Raw genomic sequence first — 27,512 nt, 5'->3', positions numbered from 1 at the left:
TTTATCTTTGTAATTTATGTAAATATATATTAAATTTGAATTTGTTTTTAGTTGACAAGTGATTCAAACAGATATAAAATTCTACCATTTTTACGTAAACAATAAACTGAATGCAGACAAAAATAGAAGAAATATTAATAATAACTATTTCAGTTAATGAAAAAAATAATTAAAGTTTAATGTAATTGAATCATTATAAATAAGTATTAATTGGATAATTAAATGTTACTAATAAACCGAGACATTTCCTATCTTTTTGAAATCACCTAATAATAAGTTAAATCTATTTAAACATAAATTTTAAATCGATTCAAAAAATAATCTTCATTTTAATTTTCTGACAAAAAACTTACTTAAAAGCTGTTTATTTTATCTTAAAAAAAAAAACTGAATATAATTTAAAAAAAAACGATAAAATTTTTTAAAAGTACATTTATTAATGCGTATTAAACTTTTTTTAACGTAAATAAAAAAAATGAAACTCGAAAAATAAACAACTTTAAATTTAGCATTAATTAGAGGTACTTCTTTAAAAGCTCATATCTCACGTTGTATGTTAGATAATATATTATGATTATGTGTACATTAAACTAACATTCAAACTATAATTTAAAAATTTGAAAATTGAACGACCTTACAAAGTTTTCGCTTTGACACGATTACAAAGTTTTTTAATGACTGAAATTGTCTCGAGTGCATATATAGAGGTGGAAGTTAATGTTAGTAGCGTGGACTCAGGACTCTATTGAATTTGCCAATTAATTCTCAAATGCATTTGCTGAATCCCTCGTTAGCCTCAATTTTCTTCCTCGAGATATTCTATAATACAATATTCATCGTGTACAACACAAGCGTCTAAAAAAAAAATTATATATATATATATATTTCTTATTTATGTATCTCCGGACTACTCAACTTTTATTTAACCTTCCGATGAGTAATATTATTGAGAAAGAGATAGATAGGGAAAAGCCAAGTATTCTGATACTACTACCGCTTACTATCGAAGTAAATACTTTATAAATGAGAGATAGAGTCTCAGCAGTCTTTTAATTATCCCTTCACTTGATTCTGCTACGTCTCAAGAGAACTGCAAATCCAATTTTTTTGCAGAGAATCAAACGAAATAAAACTCATTCCTTTGTTGGCACTTCCTTTATTATTTCCTACTCAAGATTTCAATTTCATTTCGTTTTACTTAATTTTCTAATGCCTATTGTGACTGAAAAGCAGCAGGGAAAGAAACACTACTTGAAATATATTCAGATGTGAGGTAAAAAAGTTTATTTTTATTTTCATGGAAATGTTTTTTTTTCTTAATTTGAGAAAATTTTTTATCCATATAATTATCACCGAAATTGCAATCTGATGAATATTTTTTTTTAATGTTTTCAAAATTTTTCCGACGCAGAATCAATTGCGCATTCTACGCATAATTACGCAACTTAAAACTGATTAGATTTTCAGCAAAATCAGTCCAGCTAATTTTTGTGCCAAATCAAAATACTAACAAAAATGGTAAACTAGCGGAATGTTTTAATTTACATAAAACTTTCACACTTAATCTAATGATATTATTATTTTATAATTATAATAATAATAATAATAATAATAATAATAATAATAATTGATTTTACAAACAACAAAAATATTTTCATTCTTTCCACTGGGAAGGTAGTCGTGTAGGTCTTTCGGGTCGCATCCAGATCACTAGAGAGCACTGATATTTTAATTTTATATTCAATTGAAAATGTTATTAAGAAAAATAATCACATCAGATTTTAATACTAGTGACAACTTTAAAATATCAATCTATTCCTGTAATAAAATAATATCTATGCAATCCATTATTTTAATAAATTAATTAGAAAAAAAAACGTTTTTCATTTTTTTCCTAGATATTTCTTTAGCGAAGGATATACTGTATGAAATTATACAGATACATAGACAGTAAAGATATACGTAAGTACCACGTATAAATGTAGGTGGAAGGCGGAAGATGGGCTGAGTAATCCACGAAGCTCGTCGTCGTATAATTTCCCACAAGGCCAACGGACACCTCGTCAAAACTTTGTGAGGTCAAATGAAAAGAATTTTCTTGTTCTCTCGTTTTATTTTCATCTATATTCTCACTTAAACTTTGAATCTCATGTAGTGAGATTTTACAATGCATTAACATACGCAATGGTGATTAAAATAATCACGTTTCATTGTCTGTGAGGAAATGCAAGGACGTCCCGTGGTATAATTTTATAAAGAATGAGACTACGAGTAAAATGACGTAATTTTCCGGTCTCTTTATCTTTCTTTGTCTTTATTCTCACAGTCTTTGTGTTTCTCTCTCGTGAGATTGGAAGTTAGGAACTCATCGTAAGAAGCAATTTCAGAGGGTTCGTCTTTCAAGTACGAGAGTAGTAGATAGAGTGTCTGTGATTGCCATAAAATTCCACAGCCGCCTGATATTTGAATTCTGTTTGATTAAATTTAATCCGAAATTTGTACGATTTAAAAAGACAAAAAAAATTTCCGATAAAATAAAAAAATACAATCGATTTGATATTTGATTCGTGCGAGCTCTAGAGTAGCATCGTTTTATGTACATTCTTTTGATCTTTACTTTAGTTTCCTCGATTACGAGATTACTTTTCTTTTTATTCTCACAGTTGATTTCTTATCAAGACTGTTTCTCTTTCAGATTTATTTTCATTTTTACAAGCCAGTTGCTGCAACAATATAAACATTCACCGCACAATTTAATATATAAGGAATTTTATAAATTAAAATATCAACATTTTTTTTTTGCATCAAGATAAATTTTCTGTAAGTCGTCAAGATAAAACGAAAACAAGCACAAAGTTGGTGAAAAGATGAAGAGGCGCATCTTTATTTATGATCACTTTTTAGTTTTTATCTTCCCTCAACCCTGAATGAGAAGAAAAAAAAAATGAAGAAAGGGAAGAAGGGGAAGGGTAAAAAAGCAAAAGTAAAACGAAATCAATACTTTTTGATATTCGACCTCAGTGAAATTTCTCGCTGTGTGTATGAATGTGTGTATATGTGACACTACCATACGATACAATTGGAAAGCTCATTTTTTGGTCGTTCAACCGTTTCATACGGTCCAGCAGACTGATCTGGTCGCTGGTTTATTTTAATTTTTTATTCTCTTTTATTTTTCTCTCCACCTTCTATGTATCGTCTCGCTTCTAACTACAGAACAAAACGAATAGGGGGATCAATGGCTGATTTGGTCAACCGTACTGTTGAATTTCTTTTTCACTTTTTCTCTTCATTCCCGTTACTGCTTTCTATATATCTGTGTATGTCCACCTTTACGATAGCCCTTTCGCGTATCATTGTGGCTCTTTTTTTGGCCACCGTCTCAACTTGAGAGAATAGGACAAAAGGATAAAATAAAAACAGGAAAGACAATTGGATGAAGCAATAAAATATATCATTGATTTTCTTTTGTTTCTTTCTTTTTTTTATTTTGCAAAGATTGCTTTCTTCTTTTTTTGTTAATTTGCTTTTTATTTGCTTGGTTGTGAAATAAAAAGAATATACAGGCTACGGAAAAATGGAGGTCTTTTTAAAGTGTTTATGTCTTAAGAAAGGAAGTCAAGGTTGTGTATGATGAAACATAATCTTTTAGAAGAATTTTTTGAAATTATTAATAATGAAAGATAGGATTGCTAAGTTATAATAAAGTAACTGGAGAGGAAATTTTCTAAGCTATGAAGATATATTGGATAGTAATAAATTATCTCCTTGAAAATAAATAAATAATTTCATAAAATTGTATAAAATAATATTTCTTTAAATTATTTATAATTTGAAAGATAAAAATACATCACTTTTTTTAACTACCAATTGGAAAGTTATTCTTTACTTATGATTGTTTGGTTGATTTCAATTAAAACTATTCAATTAAACAAGAAAAAACTTTGTAAAAATTCGTAGCTCGAGGCTTGTAAAACTGTTTAAGAAATATGTTGGTTTGTATCAATTTTTGATAACAGAGAAAAATTAAATAACTGAATAACTAATATAAAACTCCTTTTTTGAATGAAAAGAAGATAAAATAAATCATTAGAACAATAATCATTTTCATGATGTATATCTTTTGAAATAAGAAGAAAATTTTCTCATTACTTATACTGGATATATTATCTGAACTCGACTCTGAGAAGAAATTGTTTTCTATTCTAAACAAATTCTTATTACTCAAATTATCGATAATAAAAAATAGATTATAATGTAGGATATGCAGTGAGAGGTAACCTTCATAACAACTCTATTAACGTAGAGTTATATTTAACAACAGTTAGTATTTATTCAACCATATTATTCCGCAGTTGTAAATAATAAATCTATTTCACTATATTCGATTATTCCATTTGTTAATGATAAATAGATGCTATGAATCGGGAATTCTATTATTAGTGTAAATAATATAATTAACTATTCTATGAAATGAAGTTCATACCTATAACCACCATAGTTGTTCTTGCTGTAGTTAAATTAATAATTAACATATGCATATAGTTTAGTTTGTTTATTTGCTATTCTAAATCTCCTTTATAATATGAAAAATAATAAAAATCATAGTTAATCTTAGGGTAATAATAAATTTAAAAAATATTTTAAATAAAATGGAATGTTAAAAAATGGAAAAAATTTGTAGATAATAATAATAATTGCTAAAATTTCACATAAATAATGATGAAAATAATGAGGATATCCAATGTCTAGTATTTATTGCACTTAAAAGGGTTAAGTCTTATTTGAACTAAGCTTTATTAAAGCTTGTGTATCTTTTGTAGTAAGATTGTTGTATGGCTGTTTCATATGTTGAGACGTTGGTAGTGCACATAGAGAACGCAGTCTAATAACTTTCGAAATTTGTTCCGGAATATGCATGCAAGCTAAAAGTGGCAACGCCGGCTTTGGCCTGGTTCTCTGGTAAATTCCCGGAATTTACTCACACATTCCAACCCCCCACGTATCTACAATTATCCACGTTTGCGTGCATTCGTGCGAATTTTGATGAAATCTCTAGGAAGATACAGTATTTAGGATACAACCATTTGTGGTTAACGACAAAAAGTAGGTCAGAATTCCGTGAATTTAAGTGAAATATTTATACATAATAATCCTAATATTCCTCTGAAGATTGTTGGATATTTTATTTCATACTCTCAAGCGCCTTCTTTCCTCTTAAAGAAAAGAGATTCATTCCTTTAGGGAATATTCTCTTTTATAACTCGACGTATATATATATATAAAGCACAAAGATATACATGATAAAATAAAAGATTGAGAAAATACTGACGAGGAGCCTGAGATACAATAGAAAAGTGAAGAAGAGTAGAAAAACACTAAACAGAGACAAAAGTCGCGGTCTTCTCTTTCACATTTGTCGAGGAATAGCCTCAGAAATGTTTGCAAAAGGGTGCAAAAAGGGAGACGAAAAGTGGAGGAATGTTCTTCTCCTCAGTCTGGATGGGGTTGTGAATCTCTTGGTGTTTCTTTTGGTGGCATCATTATCCATTCCAGTGAATGCTGAGGAGTACTGTGGTGTAGTTTGGAGCTTTTTCACCTATCTCTATTTCCCTTTGCCTTATCCTTCTTTTCCCCATCATCGTTTCATTGTACATCGCCACGTATGTGTGTACAGTTTGTGTTAAAAATATTCATACATCCAAGAATCTCTATAAAGGATAGGATTTTTGATATTATTCGTTGAGACTCTAGTGTAACAGAATCTTCTCCTCGAATAATTTACATTTAAAGTTTTTATTTTTCTACTTTCTTCTGTTTATTTATTTTGCACTTTCCTTTTATGTGCAATTTGTCGAGTAAGTGTTATTTATTTGTTGTCCACTTGAAAAAATTTTTTTTTCACTCTCAAGACTTTGTTTTTTTGGCTAGACAATCAAATAAACTTCAATTTTCGTGGTAATAAAATTTTTTTTCTCACTGAATTATTTAGAATAATCTTTTTAAAATAACCACATGACAGACTGAATAAAATTTATTTTAATATCCTACATAAATTTTATTATATGAATTGTTTAGCTATTTCTAAAACTAAATATTATTTTCAAATATTTAGTGTTACACGTTCATAAAATTGAACAAAAGGGCTTTTCAGTTTAAATCCTTTAATGTCTATAAGAAGTAAAAGTTCAATAAATAAATAAAAAAAATAATGACAAGAAAAATATTAAAAGCTTAACGACTTAAACCTACAACTTTCTACCCCTACGGTACATGTGTACCCATTTATCCATGTAGCGTTGCAAAATTGAATCTTGTATCGTTAAAACCCAAGCATTTAATTCTTAGTCGCTTGGTAACCGTGATACAGAGGTTGATGCCTATTTATCCTCAGTTCTAATTAATTAAACGAAATGCAATGTGTAAATGCCGAGTGTAAGTGCATGTATAAAGAAATAACTATGCAGTAAAATTTCTAAATAAACGTAGCAGGGAAATAGAGATAGAGGAAAAAAAAGACATTAGGTAAAGATTGAAACAGAATGTAGATTTTATTTCAATGGAACGAGCCAGAATAACACATCAAAGGCATCTCAGTCTCTCGTTTCTCACATAAAAGGAAGCAGCCCGGGCGCGCAATCGGGTTGTCGGGGTGTACGTTAGCCAATGAGATGAAAACGGAAAGAAACAGAGTATCACATTATCTGTAGAGAATAGAATAGCGTGATACAAAGAAATCACGCTAATGTTATAAAACATCTACAAATTAATTCATGCCTTTTATAGCTTATTTAAAACATCTACACTTTTCAATCAAACAATAATACATAAATAAATGTTTTGTAGTATTTAATAAATAATTCTCTTACATAGTATTATTTATTTACTCCAAAAATATAAATTTCTTTCATTTCTCATTTTTTCTCGGCTTTTTTCATTATAATAAACGATTGCGTGCAGCGTTCATTGACAGCAGAGGGTTGTTGGGAGGAAATATATAATATGTCCAAGGTGCGTGCTTGAAGAATCGTGATGTTTTACAAACTCTAGCTAAGCAGGTGCGGGTTAGGGTCAGTATAAAAACTACTACGATAATGTACATACACACATAGAGGGTGCGGCTTTCAATCAATTGGATAAAATGATAATGTCATGATTTTAACCCAACTGCTCTGACAAAAGAGGGTTTTATGTTAACAGTTCATGTAAATGTGTTAAGATCTATACGTAGTATAGTACGTAAATTTCTTTTATAAGGATCTGGAGTTCTTAGTGGTCGTTGGACTTTTAAAAATGATTTGAAAGTCAGAGAGAAGCTTATTTTAGATACTTTAAAGAATCGTTGTGATAAAAGAAATATCAGTTTTTAAGAATTTACATATGATTGGTAAAAATGGTTAGATATTTTCTTGATTCTACTATTTTCAAATGATTTTCGTGAGTTGTTGAACTTTCAGAAGGTTATTAAAGTTTGAAAAAGTTTTAGGATTTTTTAATATTTTAGTCAATGCTCCATGTGAAGATGTATATGTATACGTAAATTTGTTTTTAACTATCTAAAACTTTGATCGGTTAGTGGATTTTTAAAAAATGTTATTAGATTTTAGAAAATACATATAATATTAGGGTAAAACATTAAAAGTGAAATAAATGATTAATTTAATTTTAGCAAATCTGAAGTAATATTAGTACAATATAAAATTTATTAATAAATCTTTGACATTTTAACATTCTTCATGAAAAAAATAAATTATTTTCAAAGTGTATAATAAAATTTTACTATTTTTTTTTTATAATATTGTAAAATATAGAATGGAAACAACAAATATTGAAAAGGAAAGTCAATTGAAATGACAGATTTAAATACAGAATCTTCTCGAGTAAACATGATCAGTTTTTGGGCCCGCTCAAAGGAGGCCCGATTCAAGCCCAAATCATTTTTCAGGTTTACAGAAAATATTTTAGGCCTGACATGGGCTCGTGTTGGGCACTGAAAATTTTTTCAAGTCAAGATTGGGCTTCAATCGGGTCTACATTGAGCTTATTTTTCATTTTTCGCGTATTTTGGGCCTATTTATTTTTACTTGGGTTAAAAATGATGTCTAATCTGTGCTAGTCTAGTCTGAGCTCAGTCACAATCACACATTAACAAACCAGTCATACGTTGCTATCAACAAATTCTGTCGTTTGTCAATCCATCTATAGATGGACACATATGTATATTTTACAATATATAAAAAAATATAATTTTAGAATAAAAAATATAACATTTCACAAAATGTAAAGGATTTGTTCTATATTACTTGTTGATATTAATAATATTAGAATATAGAGGATTGTTTATGGGGAATGAAAAAAAAATTGCATTAAAATAAACTCAACTCCATCAAAAAATATATTTTTAATCATTAACAATTTTTTTTTTTTATCTACAATTGTTAATTATTTTTTCAAATAATATTTTAGATGATAGATCATTTATATTTAATTCATTTCATTTCCAATGATTGGCAATGATGAGGTCCCTTTGTAGAGTTAATAAACTACGATAAATATTTTGAAACGAAATTTAAGGTCAATACTCGTCTAGTATTCATTTAAAATAACAGCTAAAAAGGGTAACCTGAACAGTATGATGATGGATATAACGATAAAGAACCAAATGGAATGAGGGATCGTCGGAAAGAGGTGCGTGCAAAGTAAGGAAATGAAAACTGCTTGCCTATCTCTTCACGTCAGGGATCTCCGAAAATAAGGCGATAAGAGGAGGTTTAACCCCTCCATCAATCCACTCATGACACGATAATGTCGAGACGCTATTATTTCGATTACCCTTGCTACTACTACTATTACACTACTATACCTTTGTAAAGTTTCTCCTGACATCTTATATTTATTGTAATTTGAGCTTTTCTATATCTTATCCCTGGTGATTTCTACAGCTCTCTTGAGTTCGATAAATAAGACAGAGGAATGTAAAACATATTCAAACGCCAACCCAACAGACAGATTTTACGCGATACGGGAATATTTGGTTGACACATTGTGAATAATGTAACACTAAATAAATCACAAAACTCACCCTCATTCTTCGTGATTGGCTATTTCTCCAATTTTTGCTTGTTTCTGGAATGATTTGTTTCTGAAACATCCAAATAATACAACCATAAAAAACTCATTGAATAAATTAAAACACAAATAAAAGTTACTATCGAAAATTGCTTTTTAGATTTTAGATAAAAAAGAATAGAGATTCTATTATTTGTATGATTAAGGAGCTTGATCCTTTAGTCTTTTTACAAAGAGATTTAGATTTAAATCGTACTACGTCAAATTTAACTTTGAAAATTCGGTATCTTTTAATTTTTTTTTCATTTCAAGCTTTTCAAGCAAAAATAAATTTTTATAAAGAATTTAATAGAGAAAAATGAACAACATTAATAAGATATTGTGTATATTTTTAATTAATGAATGTTTAATAAGAAAGAAAAGCAAATTTTCATATGATAATAAATAAATAAAATGGAATATATTGTAAATTACAATACGACGAGACGCATTATATAAAGAATGAGTTTCTTTAGTTCAATTCCATGTTAATTAGATCGAGTGCCTTTAATAACCCTCATCCGCTTTATATAGAATTGACAAACAGCAGATAAGATTATCCGCTGATTCATTGGAATAACTTATTCTCAACTTTAAGTTTTCTATAATATGCAAAATTAATTAAATCATCGTAGATAATGTAAAAAATAATTTTAACTTAAATCATAATATTTGATTATAATTTTACGTTAAAAATTAAACCGAAGAAAATCAGTGTTTCGTATTTTTCTAGTCACTGGAGCCATTTTAAAGATAATTAAATAACTCCCAAGGTAATTGGTGCTTTTTCCAGATGAAGTAGTTTTTAAAAGATTAAATTATACACTTAAAATTACATTTATTTATATAAATAAATTATATATGATTTAACATTAATATTAAAAATACAATTTTAACATTTTTTAATAATCACAAATTTGATGTATCGATGTTTTTAGACCTATTAAATTTTATCATTACGACAGTCACTAGACACTTTGGTTATCAATAAAAGAAAATAAATGATTAGTTGTTAAAATAACGTGAAAAAGATCTATAAAAAGTTGACACAAAGTCATTTAAATAAATTGAAGTAAATAAAAGTCACCATTAAAGATTACCATCCACGTTACTGTGTCGTAAGTTTGGCAAAAGCAATTTACGCATTGACTTGATGAGGGTTAGGGGAAATAGGAATGTCTGTCGTTCTAGTGGGATTCGAGGAACGCCGCCATTTCGTCAATGATTCCCTTAGATGTGATGTTACCCACCAAGTTAGATTAATTAAAGTTTGAGCAAGATTCCACCGGGTAAAAGAAGAAGAAGAAGAAGCAGAATCAGTGAAGGAGAAGAAAGAGGGGGAGATGAAAAAAGGGTATGGGATGGGGTGGGGCAAGAGTTGAAGAGAAAAAGAGCAAAAGGTACTGAAAAGAGTAGAGGGTAGAAGGTTGTTTTAAAACAGTATTTCTTCTCTCGTGTACGAATTTAATTTCTCTTTGATTATTTCTCTTTTACCACAACAAAATATAATCCACAAACAGTAAAAACATTTCTCACGGTATCACGCACTTTTAATCTAGGCTAACATATATTCGTGTATCTATATACATAATGTACGTATAACAAAAGCATGTTTCATTAAATATGACTCTTGCGTATGATTTTTTCTTTTTTTTATGAAAAAATTTAAGTGGCGAAGAAATTTTGTTCAAATACCATGGTCCTTTTTCATCCAACCCTGAACAAGGTAAAACGAAACCATTGTCACGTTCTCATGATTTATGTAGTTCAGTGAGTGGAACACGTGCTGTTACAGTTGCGCAAAAGAAAAAGAGATGGCTATGACAATCAGAAAAAAAAGAGATAATAAAAGAATCCTGCAAGTGCTTTGACAGATGTTTCTCGTTTCTTATCATCTATATATGTTGATACATATATAGATATATACATAGATAAATTTACTTAATTTTACTTGCTGTTCACTGTTACTATGCTGACAACAATAAAAGTAATGGACAAAGTAGGATACCACAAAAAATTGTAGATACCACAAATTGCGAATTAAATAGAAACTCAGTTATATTATATAATGGCGTCAATGCAACTTTTTTTTATCAATTATACTTTTATATCGTATTGAAAATTATTTTTAATAAAAATATTAATATAATGATTTTTTCATCAGTGCAGAAACAATTATCAATGTAAACAAAAGGTATCATTAATATGTAGACTGAAAAATTGGTTATGTGGAATAATTACATGTAAATTTAAAAGAGAAATAAATATTCATTTGTTAACTAGTGGATTTATTTTTTAGATGAAGAACATAGAGTGAATTTTTTTGAATGCACTAAAAATAGTTGCAGAAAAAGCCAGACTTTTATTTATTATTAAACAAATAATAATTTAAAAATTAATTACTTTTCCCATTATACAATTAATCATTAATTCATCTTTAAAATCATTGAAAATCTTTTTAATATGCTAGAATTAAAACCGTATAAATACTGCTCTCTGTTTTCCATGGTTTTAACATAATATATATTTATCTACATAGTTAATGATAATAATCTATCATTTTGATTAAAAATAATTATGCTAAGTGTCTTGTTAGTATGATTAAATTTAACAATAAAAGCTCTTTTTAATGAAAGAACCTTTTCATAATTTAAATACCTAATTTTTTAATATTCATTATCAGTTTATCTTGTAGATTGATTTAAATCATGCCTGACGATATGTTTTCATGTATAAAGAACATTAACAATAACATTAAATAATAATTGCTCTATTTTAGAATAAATGATTAAATTTCAAATTTCTCTCAATAAATTTCATCTACATCGGTAAATTGAAGAAAAACCATCAAACAATTACAAGTATTTTTGCTATTTTTAATAATAAATGTAAAAGTTTCATTTAATAAAAAGAAAATAAGTATAATAGTTAAATGAATGAATAAAGGTTAAATATTAAGAACAATACCTGAGGTAAGAATGTATTATTTATAAAAATTATTCAATCCATTATTCAAAATTTTTGAATTGAATTTCATGAAATAATCAATCCTTTGGTCTTTGTAACAATGAAGAGGAAACTTTGTTTCGTGCCTTTGTCGATTGAATAAAATTGTCTTGAAACTTTCCATCATTTTAAAATTATTACTTCAATTAAATTAATTTAATATAAGCCCCCATTTATATCTAACTTTTAATCAATATACTTAAATATATCCGCATAGATGTAATAAAAAAAATTTTTTTTATGTTATCACTAGGAATCATATACAATGATAAATTGAACGTTTTGTGTAAACACGAAAATCCCATTTGAATGATAGCAGGTGTAGCTTTCTTGATAGATATATAGCTGAGTAATCGCAGTAAGTATTGGAGAAAAATATAGTGGAAAATATGACATAAAGAGAGGGATTTAAAAGGTGCAAGTTATGTTGAAACAAGAGAGAACAAGAGAGAAGGGTAAAGGCTTGTCAGAGCTTTAAAATACATCTTCATAACAAAAAATCGGTTTTCAAGTTATGTAACAACTCATAGGTATAGAAGGTATGTGAAAAAAATCAATAGATCTATGGAAAATATTTCGATGCAATTGGAAAACCTATTCATCAATGTGGTGCATTTTTTCACATAACGTTTAAGTACCAACACGATTTATCTTTTTTTCCATCAAATTTTTTATATGCACTTTTGAATTTATTCGTCCAACTTATGCTCTCCACGATAACCTCTATGAGTGGTACGATGTAATCAAAATTTAAATCATCCCTAATTTTTTGTTTATTTTATTTCTTTCATCCTTAAATATGGAATGTACTTCAACCGGTGATTTTTTATTAGAAAAAAAAAAATCAAATTTTTCACGTCTCTGAAATTGAAACGAGAGTGAAAAAAAAGATAGTCTGCAATGATAGATCGAAATAACTTCCTTCCGTATTTTCCTCGTTGTGACAGTTGAGTTTATGCCTCGACCCCAGATCTCTCATAGTTCGCTTCCTCTTTTATATTTTTTTTTTCTTTTCTCTTACTCGTAGAATCGTTCAACGAGACGAGTGGAGTTGTTGATGACAGGATTTTCAGACGGATAGATCTGAAATATCTACCCAACTACCACTAAATTTTAATACAAACAAAAATTAAGTTGGCTTTTTATATATATATATTTTACTCTTGTATACCCAACTGGGTTTTTACATTTCGACTATATACACTCAATACAGACCAACTTATATCTAAATGAACTTAAGTTTAAATTATAAAAATAATTTTTTTTTTGCACTGTACATTATGCTGCACGCAAGGGGGTTGCAGTTTTACATCCATAATCTAAAATCACTCTTATTTCTCTACATGCTCCCCTTCCCTCCAAACCTAAGTCACCGCCTTCCATACAACTCACACTCTACTTTTTCCACAAACTCGCACAGCTCAAAACAGATGTTTCCCTTGAGCAATTCTACAATAAGACTTTGAATCTCCAATTCGCCTTGATCTCCCTTCCATTTAATTAAAAATTTTTTTATTTTTTCTGATTGTGGCCTAATGGCTTCACTACAGCACAACAAATGGCATAATGTCTCACTGCACCAACCACACAACCTACATGACCAGTCCCTCCAGCCTTTTTTACCACCTCTTCCCACATTACCACACCTGATCCTGGCCCAGATTTCTTTATACCTAGAGTTTTTTATTCTTTGGTTCCAATACACTGCACCATTGTCACCAGGCTTCAAAATTGCATATATGGGGTTATATGTGGACCTCAGGATTAGATCCCACTCTTTATTTTTGTACCTTCTTTCCAGTTTGTCAAGACCGCAGGCAAATCGCGCTGCTATCGCACCCGCAGCAACTCCATTTCTTATGTCTTGAATTATCTCAGTATCCTCTATTTCATAGCAAAACTCCGCAAATGCTTTTCCCCATGCTGATTCTTTGTTGTTTAATATACCTCTTACCTCTTCGAGTAAACATATCTTCGGCCAGCGGTCATCGTCCATTTCTAATACTTCCCATAAATATCTACAGGCACGTTCTTTGAGTATGAATTCTATCTCTTTAACTCCTATCTCATTTCTCCAAATATACTTGGGCGTATTCCTAGCAACGCCGAGAATCGCCTTGCAATATCTGCTTTGCACCTTTTGAAGTCTCTCAATCTTACCAAGTCCCCATATCTCTACCCCATACACCGCCATGGCTCTGACAATTGTTTCCATCAGATATATCCTTTCACCTTTTAGGTCTCTGCCAGCTCTCTTGAACAGCCCCCATGTTGCGTTTGTAGCTTTTTGAGCTTTACTCGCCATTCTCTCCATATGTACTGTCGCTTTATTTGCCGCCGTAAACCAGTAGCCTAAATATTTAAATTCCTTCACCACCTCGATAGTATTCTCCTTAAAGTACCATTTCTCGTTGTCTTTACTTCTACCTCCATTTTTAAACACCATGATCTTTGTTTTCCTGACGTTAACCTCTAGCCTATTCTTGTCAACATACTTCTCCAACGATTTCAACATCTTGGTCAGCTCCTCACCACTTTCAGCCACTATTGCTATATCATCTGCATATTTCAGTGCTCTTACTTTTGCTTTGCCCATCACAGTACCACCTTCTTTATTTCTCTCCCATATTTCATCTATATCATCAATAAATATGTCAAACAGAGCTGAGCTGAGTGCACAGCCCTGCCTAACGCCAACTCTGCATAGAAATTCCGCTGAAACAACACCATTCACTTTGACTTCTGCTTTTGTTGTTCTGTAGATCTCCCTTATGAGCTTATGAAATTTTCCTCTTACACCAATGCTCCATACTTTTTTCAGCATAATTTGTCGATCCACGGTATCGAATGCTGCTCTGAAATCGATGAAGGCCACGTACAATTTCCCTCTTTTTACCTTCAGTCTGTTGTTTATTAGTGCGTTGAGTACAAAAATGTGGTCTCTGGTTCCCCTTTTCTTACGGAAGCCTGCCTGACTCTCTCTCAGTAATCTCTCTTTGTCCAGCCAACAGTTCAATCTTTCTGCCATTATACATGTCAGCAGTTTGTATCCCGAGTCCAGGAGTGAAATGCCCCTGTAATTCTCCGGTTTATTTTCGTCACCTTCCTTAAAGATTGGGACGATATGTGCTTTCTCCCATCCTGGAGGCAATATACCCTCATTCCATATTCTGTTTAAGCATTCTTTCAACAGTTCAGCGAAATGCTTATTCATCTGCTTCAAACATTCTATCGGGATGCCGTCTTCCCCAGACGCCTTCCCGCTTGCCATCTTTTTCAAGGCCTCCGCCACTTCCCAGCCTGCTATATCATCATCCAAGCCTTCATCCACCGAGTTGAGACTCTCACCTGCTTCTACACTCCATGGTGACACCTCCCGTACCTCTGTTGATCCTCCCCTGTTGTAATTAAGCAGGCCACAGAAGTACTGCACCCATTGCTGTTCACTTATATCCCCAACTACTACTGATTTCGTTTTCCCTCTAAACTTATTAAGTGCTCCCCACCATTCAGTCATACCTCTTGCCCTGCTCAGCTCTCTCCATTTGTCTTCCAACCATTTTCTTTTGCCTTCACTGATCATCTTGTGTAACTTTTTTCTGCACTCTATATAACATTTTTTCTTCACTGCAATTCTGTCTTTTAACCATTCGTTGAGCAACTTCCACACTTCACTCCTTAACTTCTTGCAATCTTCAGTATAAATCAGAGATTTTACCTTTGGACCTCTGTTCGTATCACCAGCTGATTGATTTATTCTGGTTAGCCCAACTTCGTCAGCGGTGCTCCAAAATATTTCTTTTATTGCACTCCAATCCCAGTCTTTGCTTATGTTCTGCATTTTGCTCACGAATACCTCTTGAAATTTATCACTAGCTTCTGTCTTCCAATAAATCCGGCTCACTTTATTTCCCGTGCTTATCATAGTTCCCAGCTCTTCATCCCCTTCGTTCTCCCCACCAACATCAAATACAAAGGTGACAGGCATATGGTCAGACTCGATTCTCTTTATGACTTCCAGTTTTTTAACTACATGACTATTATTCCTGTCTACCATAAATATTAGGTCCAATACCGACCCCTCAAACATTTCATAGCCACCAGTGTATGTCACATTTCCGTCCATATCCCCATCTACACGTCCGTTCAATAATATTAGACCTAGCTCCTCACATATCTTTAGTACTCTTTTCCCTTCACTGTTCAGCACTTTGTCTGAGGATCTTCTGGGCCTTGCTCGTAAGCTTTCTTCGTCTGCGAAGGCATCGCCTTGCTCCTGCCCCACTCTTGCATTTAAGTCACCACAAATGAATACTAATTCGTAGCCACTTGCACAATCCTCGATCACCTCTTTAAGTTTTTGCTCTGCTTTAGCGACACCTTCATTCAAGTACACTGATATGATTGCAAGGCCTTTTTTGGCTTTTATTACGAGACCATATTCCCACTCACTCACCTGTGCTTCACGAAACTGGCTTCTTCTTATCATCAGCACTTGACCCCCAGACAACCGCCCTCTGTTACTATTACCGTGCTTTATCGCTCCCTTTGCCCAACACTTATGCTCAACAAATGTCTTATTAAACAATTTGATTGCCTGGTCTGCCTTCATCCAAGTCTCCTGTATCATTATTATGTCGAATTTACATAAAAAGTTTACCGCTCTCCTGTCCGCACACATTCCTCTAGCACCGTGAACATTCCACGTCACCACCTTACACCCCTTTCCGCCTCTTGCATCTCTATTTCCTGAAGCCACGAAAGGGCTGCAGTTCAAGATCTCCCACCAACTCGTTAAACACCCATACTTGATCCTGCATTGCTATTTTTAAGTAGCCCACTTTTACTTCTCTGTTTTGGCTTCTTTCTTGTCCTGCGAACCATCTCAACCACTTTTGAATCTCAATCTCACGTGCTGTGTGGTCGTCGTCCACCCAGATTCCTACTTCTTTCAGCTCGCCTTTCCTTCTCAGCATCGCTAGTTTTTGACCTAAGTTTTCACATTCTAGCTTTAACATCCTTTTGTCACAGTACTTGATTCTCAAATTGTGATTAGCCAGGCCGAGCTTTCTTAAGATCATTCCTCTTGTCTCAACATGATCCATGTTGGGTTTCTGGTGTAGCAGCTCTAATAATGATGTTTTTCCTTCTTCGCCTACGTTCTTTAACTTCATATTTTAAATGCTCTTCTGCTATTGCAACCGGCTTATTCCCAATATTGTTCTTTGCCCTTCTCACTAGTCTGTCTATGGCTAGCTCGTCGACTTGCAGATTTTTGCTAACCCTCTGCCTGTTCACACTTGGTGATGAAGTACGAAACCTCGGATTTGCATTCACTGCCTTTTCATTGTTGTTGTCATCGATGGGCTCTACTTCCTCCCTTTCTTCCCTTGAGAATTCTTGGGGTAGTTGATTCTCAATTTGAAGCGAAGGTTGCCTCTCAAACCGCCTCTTATTGATGTCATCTTTGTCACTTTCTACTTTTCTTTCCAGCTCCACAATTCTCTTAATCATCTGGTTTTTTTCTGTCTCCCAGGCTTGCCTATCTTTGTCTCTCTCCCTCATGAGACTCTTCACTAGCTCTTCTAAAGCAACTGTTTTGATTTTGAGCTCTTCATAGTGCTCCTTCGCTTCTATAGACTTTCCTTGAGAGCTTCTGACCACTATAATCTCGTGGTGGGAGGATTCCTTCTCTCTGACATCCATATTTCTGTCGTCAATCACTCCGCTTAAATTAATGGAGTTCTCCAATATACTTCTTCCCACTTCATCCATCTCTGCATGTGATTTTTGCCTAAAATCCCCTTTATCCTCCTCGTCGACCCAACCGGTGTCCAGTGTCTTTTCGGTATCTTCCATATTACTTTCTGGCTTGCTATGCTCTAAGGCATCTTCCACAGCGCCACTTTTCTCGGCTAGACTCCGCAACTCATATCTGCCCTCTTTGTTTACTGGTGAGTGCACCACCTTGGCTCTAGCGCCTTTCTCCCATGCCAAGAATTGTATGATGGTGCCCTCTTCTCTTTTTTCCGTCTCGGCGACTTTTTCTTTTGCCGGACGCCCCGGGCCCCTCTTCCCTTCGCCTTTCATTCCCTAACCTCACTTAGCTACTTCCACTATTCAATTCTATTTTCAGCTTAAGTACTTTTACAAATACTAGGACTTTATTTATCCCTTAGCTTCTTCGCAATTACTTAATGCCTCTAACTGCTCGCTTTCGCTCAATTAACGGTAATTTTCTCAAATTATTGATAATGCTTCGCAACATATCACTGTACTGTATGCTTCCATACTCGTCCCCCACTCGTTTTTTCAAGTTGGCTTTTTATATTAAATTATGAATTTGACGGTGTGGAATCGTTGAAATTTTTCTTTAGCAGTTATTATCGTTGACATGATACTATTTTCTATGAGATTAAGATGACTGAAGATAAATCTTAGAGAGAGATTTTACAACATAATAGATATTTTAGACATGATTCACCCCATTTTATTCAACTTTTATACGAAAAATGCAGCATCATTGTTTTATTGATTATTATTAATTTTTATTGAATAGAGAAAAAAATTCCTACTTTTTATTTTATATAACAATGAAAATATTGCTAGAAAATTCCAAACTTTAACGGTAAAATATAATTCTCCAAACACATTTAAAATTGTTCAACTGTTCAACAAAATGTATTTAAAAAAGCAACTTTAAAATCGTAATTCAGAATTATATGAACGTCCAATCAGGGTGTATTACATACCATCATTTGAGTTTATAAGTTCGTGATTAAATTCAAACTGTAACTTGTACTAAATATTAATATTTAATCAGTAATTGATCGTTTCGCTGGAAAGTTTCAGAATTTGCTTAATTAACTTTTTTCTATCTATGAACATATCACTCATAATTATTTCAAAATGGTACATCAATGAGTATATCAACTAGTATATTTAGAAATGAATAACCATTTTTATTATTTCATCTTTTAGATGAAAATTTTATTATTTATATATCAATAAATTAAGATTTATAATCTCAACGGTAATTCCATCTAATCTTGAATTTCCAATTTCAATGCAAGTTAATATTTAATTATCAACTTGCATGAAAAGTTTTGTATTTTTTGTTTATTTAATTAAATTGATATTTTAGAGATCTAATTGAGATCTTTGTTATTTTAGCCTTCAGAATGTTTTTATAATCTACTAAAAAATTTAATATAAAAACTAATACAGATCTGGTATATTTAATTTTTTGGTAATAAATTGTTAATTAATTTATCGTTACGTCCTATATGAAATTCCTCAATGAAAATTTCAGAGCAGATTTATAATAATTCTAGAGGAATTCTGAGCTAGTTTTAGAACTGCCCCAAATTTTCCACCAATAGTCAAGATAACAATTAATAATAACTTTACTATGAACCAATATCTAATCAATTATAAGTTTTCAACTTATTGTAAACTAATTATTAATAAATAATACAAATATTTTGTAGAAATTGGATTAATTGTGACAGCTTTCATATTAAAAATTATGTTTTAATTAATTTAATTTAATTTTTTTATTATAAAGGACTTTCATTTGTTAATTGTCATTATAAATTAAATTACATTGAAAGACGACAGTTTGTGATAAAGTAACATTTTTTTCCTCTGCTCAAATGCAATTTTGTTTTTTTAATGAAAAAAAAAACTCTCTTACAATAACTTTAAAAATTATTTTTCATTCAATTACCCTCCAGATAAATTATTATCAAACGTGTTTCCACTTTGGTAATTCATGTAACACAATATAAAAAAAAAGATACAAACAAAATAGACATTTTCATGTATAACTGTTTTGCTAAAAAAATATGAATAAATTTTTATTCAGAATATAAACAAAATTCTTTATAATATTTAATTAAAAATATTTATAATTCCAGCATAAATTTGAGAAGAAAAATTACATTTTATTTAATAATAGCAATCTAACTTAAAATTAAAAATACGTCATTAAAACAAACCGTTGCCACCTGTAAATGGAAAATTGTCAGGTGTTCAGTATTATTACAAACTCCTGTACATACCTACATTGTCATAAAAACCCGTTTCCACAATCTCACTTCTTCGTTCTTTTATCTGTTATTTTTGTCGTATTATGTGAACGGACATATATTAAACACAAAAACCTTTGGAAATAAATTAGTATAATTACTTTCACTAGTTGTTCATTGTTTATTGATAAATACAGTAGGTCATCATTATAATCATAATATATATCATGAATCAGTTAACCAAATGTTAGACAAACAAAAACAATGTTTATATTTTAAGAAAATTATTTATGTTAATAAAAAACATAAATTATCTCTCAATTGTGTTATTATACCAAATACATATTAATAGCAAATTAATATAAGTATAATATATTTTTATTTTATAAATTTTATCAATAATAAAACCAATTCATATATGATTATTTTTGTTGAATGAAATTCAATTGCTATTTATACGAAAAATATCAAACTATCATTAACTTTTCAATTTAAATATCAATATAATAAAATATGATTGATAAATAATTTTGTTGTCAAATTATTAACATGAATATTGAATTTACCACATTTACTCTAAGTCATTAGTATATTTCTTGTAAATTTAATTAAAATAAATAAATAAATAATTTGAATTATGAATTGATATATTAAATTTTTTATTTCAAAGTCTCTTTTATTTTTATAGATTTATTTTTAATAGAAAACCATTTTTAATTTTTACGTATTTTTTCCTTCCTATTGATACTATATTTATGATTATGTGATATATAGAGTTGTAGAACATTAGATTCTCGATTCATTAATTTTATTTATCGTGTCTATATGTATTGTAATCCTAATCACACACATTTATATATATAACGAGAGTTCGTTTCATTTTGTTCTCAGACGAATATATTGTTCGGGCGATTCTTTATATGACCCTGTTTCACGTCGGTAATGTGTTGATACATACATATATACAACACGTCTCCGTTTTATCCACAGTTCTCGAGAGTGAAATATATCGTCTGTGCACGTAGCAGCCAGAATTGCCGTTTCTCTGGAACGTGTTAATATCGTCCAGTATCGAGAGATACGTTGAGAACACGCGTAGGAGGAATCTGAAGCACGTAATATGAAACAGAACTAGAAGAAAAAAGAGGGAAAACGGGATAATATCAATAACAAAAGAACGTGTAGTGTAATAACTGATCACGTAAATTATTGAAAATAAAAAAAAAATCTCTAATGATGATAATAATAATGAATTAAAAATTAATTAATTATTTATATAGGGCAGATGAATGACTTGAATTGAAAAGAAACAGGTGAAAAAAAAATTATTCCTTCAGTATTCATTATTTTTAAGGGATTATTTTTTATAAGATATAAAACCATGAATATTTATAAGCAGGTGGAATAAAAATTTTCTTGATTTAGTAGGTTTTTAAATTACTCATCTTTTGATAAAATCTTATCATCAACCACTCCTCTATTCCATTTGTATAAACAACGTTAACTTCCATAAAAAAATATTTATTTTATCTACTAAATTAACTTGGAAGGATTATTTAATTAAACACACTAATAATAATAATGGAAAAAAAAGAATTATTTATTCAAAAAACTATAATAAAATTTTTTTAAAAGTATTTATATTCAATGTATTCATCTGATAGGCTAAATATTATTTTATTTTTCATCTGTAGCTTTTGCAGTATATCTATCAATCTCTTTATCCTCTGTCGTACTCATTTACTTGAATGAATACTACACTAGGATAAGAGAAAAAAAAGAGATCATAAAAGCGAAGAAAAACATAACGTGTAAAAATTGTAGCAGATACTCGGCAGAGTCATTAAACAATCAGATATTATGAGATTTTTATGGAATCATTTCAAGTACAGAAAAGATTCGATCAGAAATAAAAAATTGTACAATGCCATTGATTACGCTTGATTATCTGCTAGTTGGATGCAGAATATAAAGGGATAAAGAGTCGATAAAAGAGCAATTGTGATTAAACGCTAGTGTATTACAAAATAAAGTAATTAATTATTGTCGTATATTGGAGGCAAGAGAGAAAATAGCATTCACTTCAAGTCATAGTGTTTTATTTTTAAGTACTAAAAGTGTTTTAATACGTTTTTTTTTCTCTCCAAAACAAGAGCCAAAAAATATTTTCATTAACACGAAACAGTTATAAAATAATATTAATTAGAAATTTTTTTTATCTTTTATATCTAAATAATATATGTAATAAATATCATTATGAAAGTGAATAAAAATAAATGATTATTAATTCAAAAATGGTTTAGTTAATATTAAAAAATGAGTCATTATTTTACTTTAGTAGCTAGATATTATCATAATGATCCTGATGTTTAATTTCATCCATGACATAATAAAAGATTTTCTTTTAATAAATAACTATACATTGAATAAGTAATTTAATCTCCTTTATTATTATTAATATTTTGATAAAATAATTTAAATGTGAATTGATTAAATTTGTCATCTTTATTAAGAATAATTATAAAAGTGAATGATTTTTGTTTTTTATTGAATTAAATTATTCTATGATTAAAGTCGAATAAAATAACCGGATTAAAATTAAATAACGATTCTTAAAAATAAAATCAGATAACATGAGGAAACTTTGTTCAACACTATCCCTCAAATAATTCAATCAATTTCAACTGTTGAGTAGTCAATCGATGTATCTGAAGGTCACTCAGTGCTGATAAAATATTTAACAAAATTCATCGAATCGTTTCCAACTAATCTAGATAATTTCAGCATTAGTATTAGGAACTTTTACCAATATTCAATCCTTTCTAAAGCTTCTGAAACTTGTCATTTATCCTTTTTATCCCAATTTCCACTTAAAGAGGATCAATTTAGCAAACTTTCCACCTCCATGTACACACACGAAGCCAATATACATTTACAAACTGTGGAAAAAAGTAGAAATTTGGAAACAAATGCCTGACAGAGATTCAATGAATCTAACTTGAAAGATTGAATGAGGGTAATGAATTTCACTTGAACGAGAACGCGAGAGAGTGAGAGAAATGCAAACAACTAGTCTAGCCGAGAGAGACTAGTCCCCATGTACATAGATAAATTAATTGTGCGCGCATATACGTCTGATTCTAAAGTGCAGTACACTACGGGCATACACCATAGAATCCCATTATGCGGGGTATATTGACACTATGTGCAAATAAACAAAAGTTCAATGAACTTTATATACAATCCCCACTTGTGCTTGGCCTATCCGTGGTTCATCTGAACAACCGATCTAGTCGTCGACACGAGTATGCATCGCTTGGCGATGCACGTGCCAAGCGAATTTCATGCTTTTGCGTGTTTGGGAAAACCGCAATGTAATTTGGGAGTTTCATCGACCAAGCCTCCACACTCTCACTCGGCTATTTTTCCATCTCCTTGCCCCTCCCATTCTCGCTCACTGTGTACCACTCGTCCCCTGCGGGTACCAATCAATTATGCGGACGAGCGTTCGTTAGTTTCGTTGAATCCAATTTTAAAAATAAAATAAAAACAAAAAAATTTATGTAGAACTGTTAAAAAAAAAAAAATAAATAAAAACCTCACAAAATCACAAACGTCGTCTCTAAATTGCAATTAAAAAATTTTATCGTTTCTATGATGAACTTTTATAATATTTTCTTTCTCTACTTCTACTTGGAAAATTTTCTTTTAATATCAGTCAATAATATACAGAAGAACTAGTTAAAACATCAATAGCGTTTCCTACTTCACTTTTAGAGATCGCTTATAATTTAACGTTTAACTGCATTGAAAAGAAAAAGAAAAAATGATTGTGATGTTAAAGAGGTCAAGCATTAGCAACGAAAGTTTTGATACTGTTTGTGCGCGAGTAGCTTTCGGAGTTATGTAATTTAACGAATTGTTGCTCTTTCACGATCCGCTTGGTTACAACGACGGTCGAACATGAGCTGTCACAAGGTAAAGGCGATAAAAGAAATGAAAACAGGTGGATAGGATGATTGTAGTAGTAGTAGTAGTAGTAGTAGCAAAAATACAATAGAGGAAAGAATGAAAAGGAGGTTGCCAGTAAGATCGTAAAGTAAGACGAAAAAAATAGAAAATGAAAAAAAAAATATATATATCGTCCGCGCACTAGGATAAAGAGTGAACAAGATATACGAATGAACGTAAAAAAGGTAAAGACAAATATAAAGACAGACAGACAGACAGAGATACACTAAATGGAACTTGGTAAAAACGTCGATAAAATTGACAGTCGTAAAGCTCTCTTGCCTCCAATTTCTGACTCTCAGCACGTAAAGTCTGCTTTTTTGTATGTATTCGTACATCCTGTGAGTTTATCTAGGGCAAAATTGAACTTCTCTACTGTAATAAAAGAAAAGGAAAAAAATTGATCATAAAATATTAAATTTAGTAATCTAATGATCAAAAATTAAAAAATAGTTTCAACCAAAATGGTTATTGAAGATATGAAAACTTTTTCTTTCTTTTTTTTCAACTAGTTTCAAAAATTAAACATTTTTTATCGACTATTTTTTTTTGATGAACCATTTTGGTTACTTCGCTTGTAAAAGTGTCGAATTTTTTTTAAATCAAATAGATGATATTTATTATTGTGTGAGATTTAATTTTATTGAATATAGTCAATTGTATAGTTTTTTGTATTTTTTTTTAAATTTTATACTTTTTGAATAAAAAATTTTTTTTATAATAATCGATTCGAAAATCAATAAAATATCACTAATTAAAATGGACAAATATTTAACTTATTTCTGAATAAGTTGTAAAGAATAAGTTTAATAATACGATAGCATTTATATTTTCATTGAGCCAATTGTTCTCTACAGGCAAAACTGTTTTTTGCGTGATAATAAACGGAAGTATAAATTCATGAGGAATAATTGGGTCAATATACAGAAAATGAATTATTAGGCGTAAAAATAAAATTCAATAGTGGTTCAGAAAACTTCACTTGACTGGAGACTTATCGTAGCTATAATACGAAATTAAGCTGTTATGGTTACATAAAACCTACGTATATCATACTTAAACAACATCATAAAAGTTTTAATTTTTTAATCTATACATTTAGATAAAATTGACGTACCTATTTATCTGCAAAATTAAGGTGTATTATTAATTATTAAACTCAAAGGATTATTCGGGTGCTATCAAAGAATGGATAACTATTTTTTTTTAATTTAAGAATTTTATGTTTAATTGAATAGCAGAATCATGATCTACAACATTTAATTTATTTTTTAATAATAGAATTTTGAAAAAAAAATTGAAAAGTTTAAATTAAGTAGTTACGGCACATGAAAAGGATTTTGATAAAATTTTAATTTCATATCAGCGATTATTAATCAACATTGACGTACTATCTAAAATTAAACATTTCTCATCATAAAGTCTTTGAAAATTTAATAACCAAAACCAAAGTATGATTTTTATTTAAAGTAAAGCTTGAACGAAAATCACGAGATAGAATAGCATATGCCAAAAATCTGAATTTAAAACATTTAAATTGAATAGCGAATTCTTTTTTTTTCAGTGTCTATTGTAACAAAACATTTCTCTATTTTTATCTACATAAACTACTTAACGTTTTTCTTCACGTAAATTACTAAAATAACGTCTGTAACTACAACAATACCACCAAGATAATTTTTAGTCTCTTTTCACCAAGAATAGTTTCCGATAAAATTCGCAGAAACATTAACCGGAAGAGTCGACTCGTGGGCAACTCGACATTCTATGCGACAACAACATTGTTAAGTTTTTACTCTTTTCAACTTTAATTCGTCCAGTTGGCAAGTGTGCGAAGTACACCACTTTACAGGCAAAGAGAAGAAGCAGGATAGAAAGACGGATTCCGGACGTGCGGTAGAATCTCGACAATACGAGAAATGCAAGACACTGGACGCTCGAGAAGAGCGAAACAATTGTCTCTTGATACTGCTTGCAAGTTTAAGACTATCCGGTACCTACTCAAAAGCAACTACAATAATAACAATGACAATAATAATGCTACTGATGATGATAATAGTAACAGAGTAATAAGAAGTTACAGGAAGAATCAAGAGAGCATATAAACATAAAATGGTGTGGAAGAAATGGATTTTTTATGTTTAAAGTTCACATGCTTTATACAACTGTAAATGTCCTTATTATCATATTATCATCATCAATTTATGCTTCTTATTATTTTGACTGCAATAGAAATTATTTCATTGCTTTAATCATGGAAATTAACCCACTTCTAGTTCAATTATACTTTGAATGAATATTATTGAGTACATTGTTGATAAAAAAAATTATTTAAAACAATCTTGAAATCAAGTTACATTATTTAATCATTAACGTGATAATATTAAATCAAAAATGTGAGCCTATGACCAGGTCATTCGAATTAAAATAAATTCAATAAAATAATGAGCAACTAATTCTAAATGAATGAAATAACGTTAATAAGGTTATCTCTCAACCATCTACAATAATGCTATTTATCAATACCACTCAATGTTTATTTAATAGAAATAGTTTAATTATTATTAATGAAATTTTGAATCAAATAAATATTTTCAAAATTTTTGTTATATTTCATTCTATTAAATAAATCGTTCTGTATTATTAAATATCAACCTCTATCAATGGTAAGCTTCTTCAAAAATTATTCCATTGCAAAGATAAATTAATGGTCATTAATAAATAATAAATACATCAAGGTATTGAAAAAAATAGTAAAATATATCAATTGAATATTTGATGCAATATTAATAAAAAAAACAAAATAAATAAAAACAGAAGAATTAACAGTTATAATTTCCTTCTGATTCGCTGAAATTGACACATGATCCATAAAAATGAATTGGTGTTTTAATGAAATTGATTAAAACTGTTTGTTAATTTATGTTTTTATTAAAAGTTAAATTAACATGATAAAAACGCAAAATATTTTCATTTCTTTGAAAGCAAGTTAGTGAGTAGCTGTTGTATATGTATATGTATATAGATCGGAAAGTTACGAAGGTAAAGAGTGGGAGCACGCGCGTTTAAACACCAACAACTTTACGACACCCTCGCTAATACCCGTGTATTGGGCTCTCCGCGATCTCTACCGCGTTGCCGTGAATAGGTGATTGTATACGAAGCTTTACACAACCCGATAATCCGTGAGGTTCAGCCATGCCAGATCCTAGATTTACATTTGATTTGCACGACTAAGTAATCATGCTTTTCTTTCTTTCTCTCTCTCTCTTTCTCTCGTTTTATTCCCACTTATTATAATGATAATAAATCAGCATTTATTACTGGTGGTGCTTATTTTAATGACATTAACTAGAT

General features: G+C 30.3%; 2 protein-coding genes across 2 annotated transcripts in view; both read right to left on the bottom strand.

Moving 5' to 3' along the window:
- Positions 1-27,512, bottom strand: part of LOC118068592 (uncharacterized) — a 78,554-nt gene that overhangs the window by 18,213 nt on the left and 32,829 nt on the right. Inside the window, 1 exon segment of the mRNA XM_035086083.1 lies at positions 9,083-9,142. Coding sequence (XP_034941974.1) covers positions 9,083-9,142 — 60 coding nt within the window.
- LOC118068591 (uncharacterized) lies at positions 13,373-17,189 on the bottom strand. The gene has a single exon (XM_035086082.1). The coding sequence runs from the start codon at positions 16,793-16,795 to the stop codon at positions 13,484-13,486; it is 3,312 nt and encodes a 1,103-aa protein (XP_034941973.1). The 5' UTR covers positions 16,796-17,189; the 3' UTR covers positions 13,373-13,483.

This window comes from Chelonus insularis, unplaced genomic scaffold (assembly GCF_013357705.1).
Source record: "Chelonus insularis isolate UGA/USDA-ARS -01 unplaced genomic scaffold, ASM1335770v1 contig_3_pilon, whole genome shotgun sequence".
NCBI lineage: Eukaryota > Metazoa > Arthropoda > Insecta > Hymenoptera > Braconidae > Chelonus > Chelonus insularis.
This window is presented reverse-complemented; position numbering and strand designations above follow the sequence as displayed.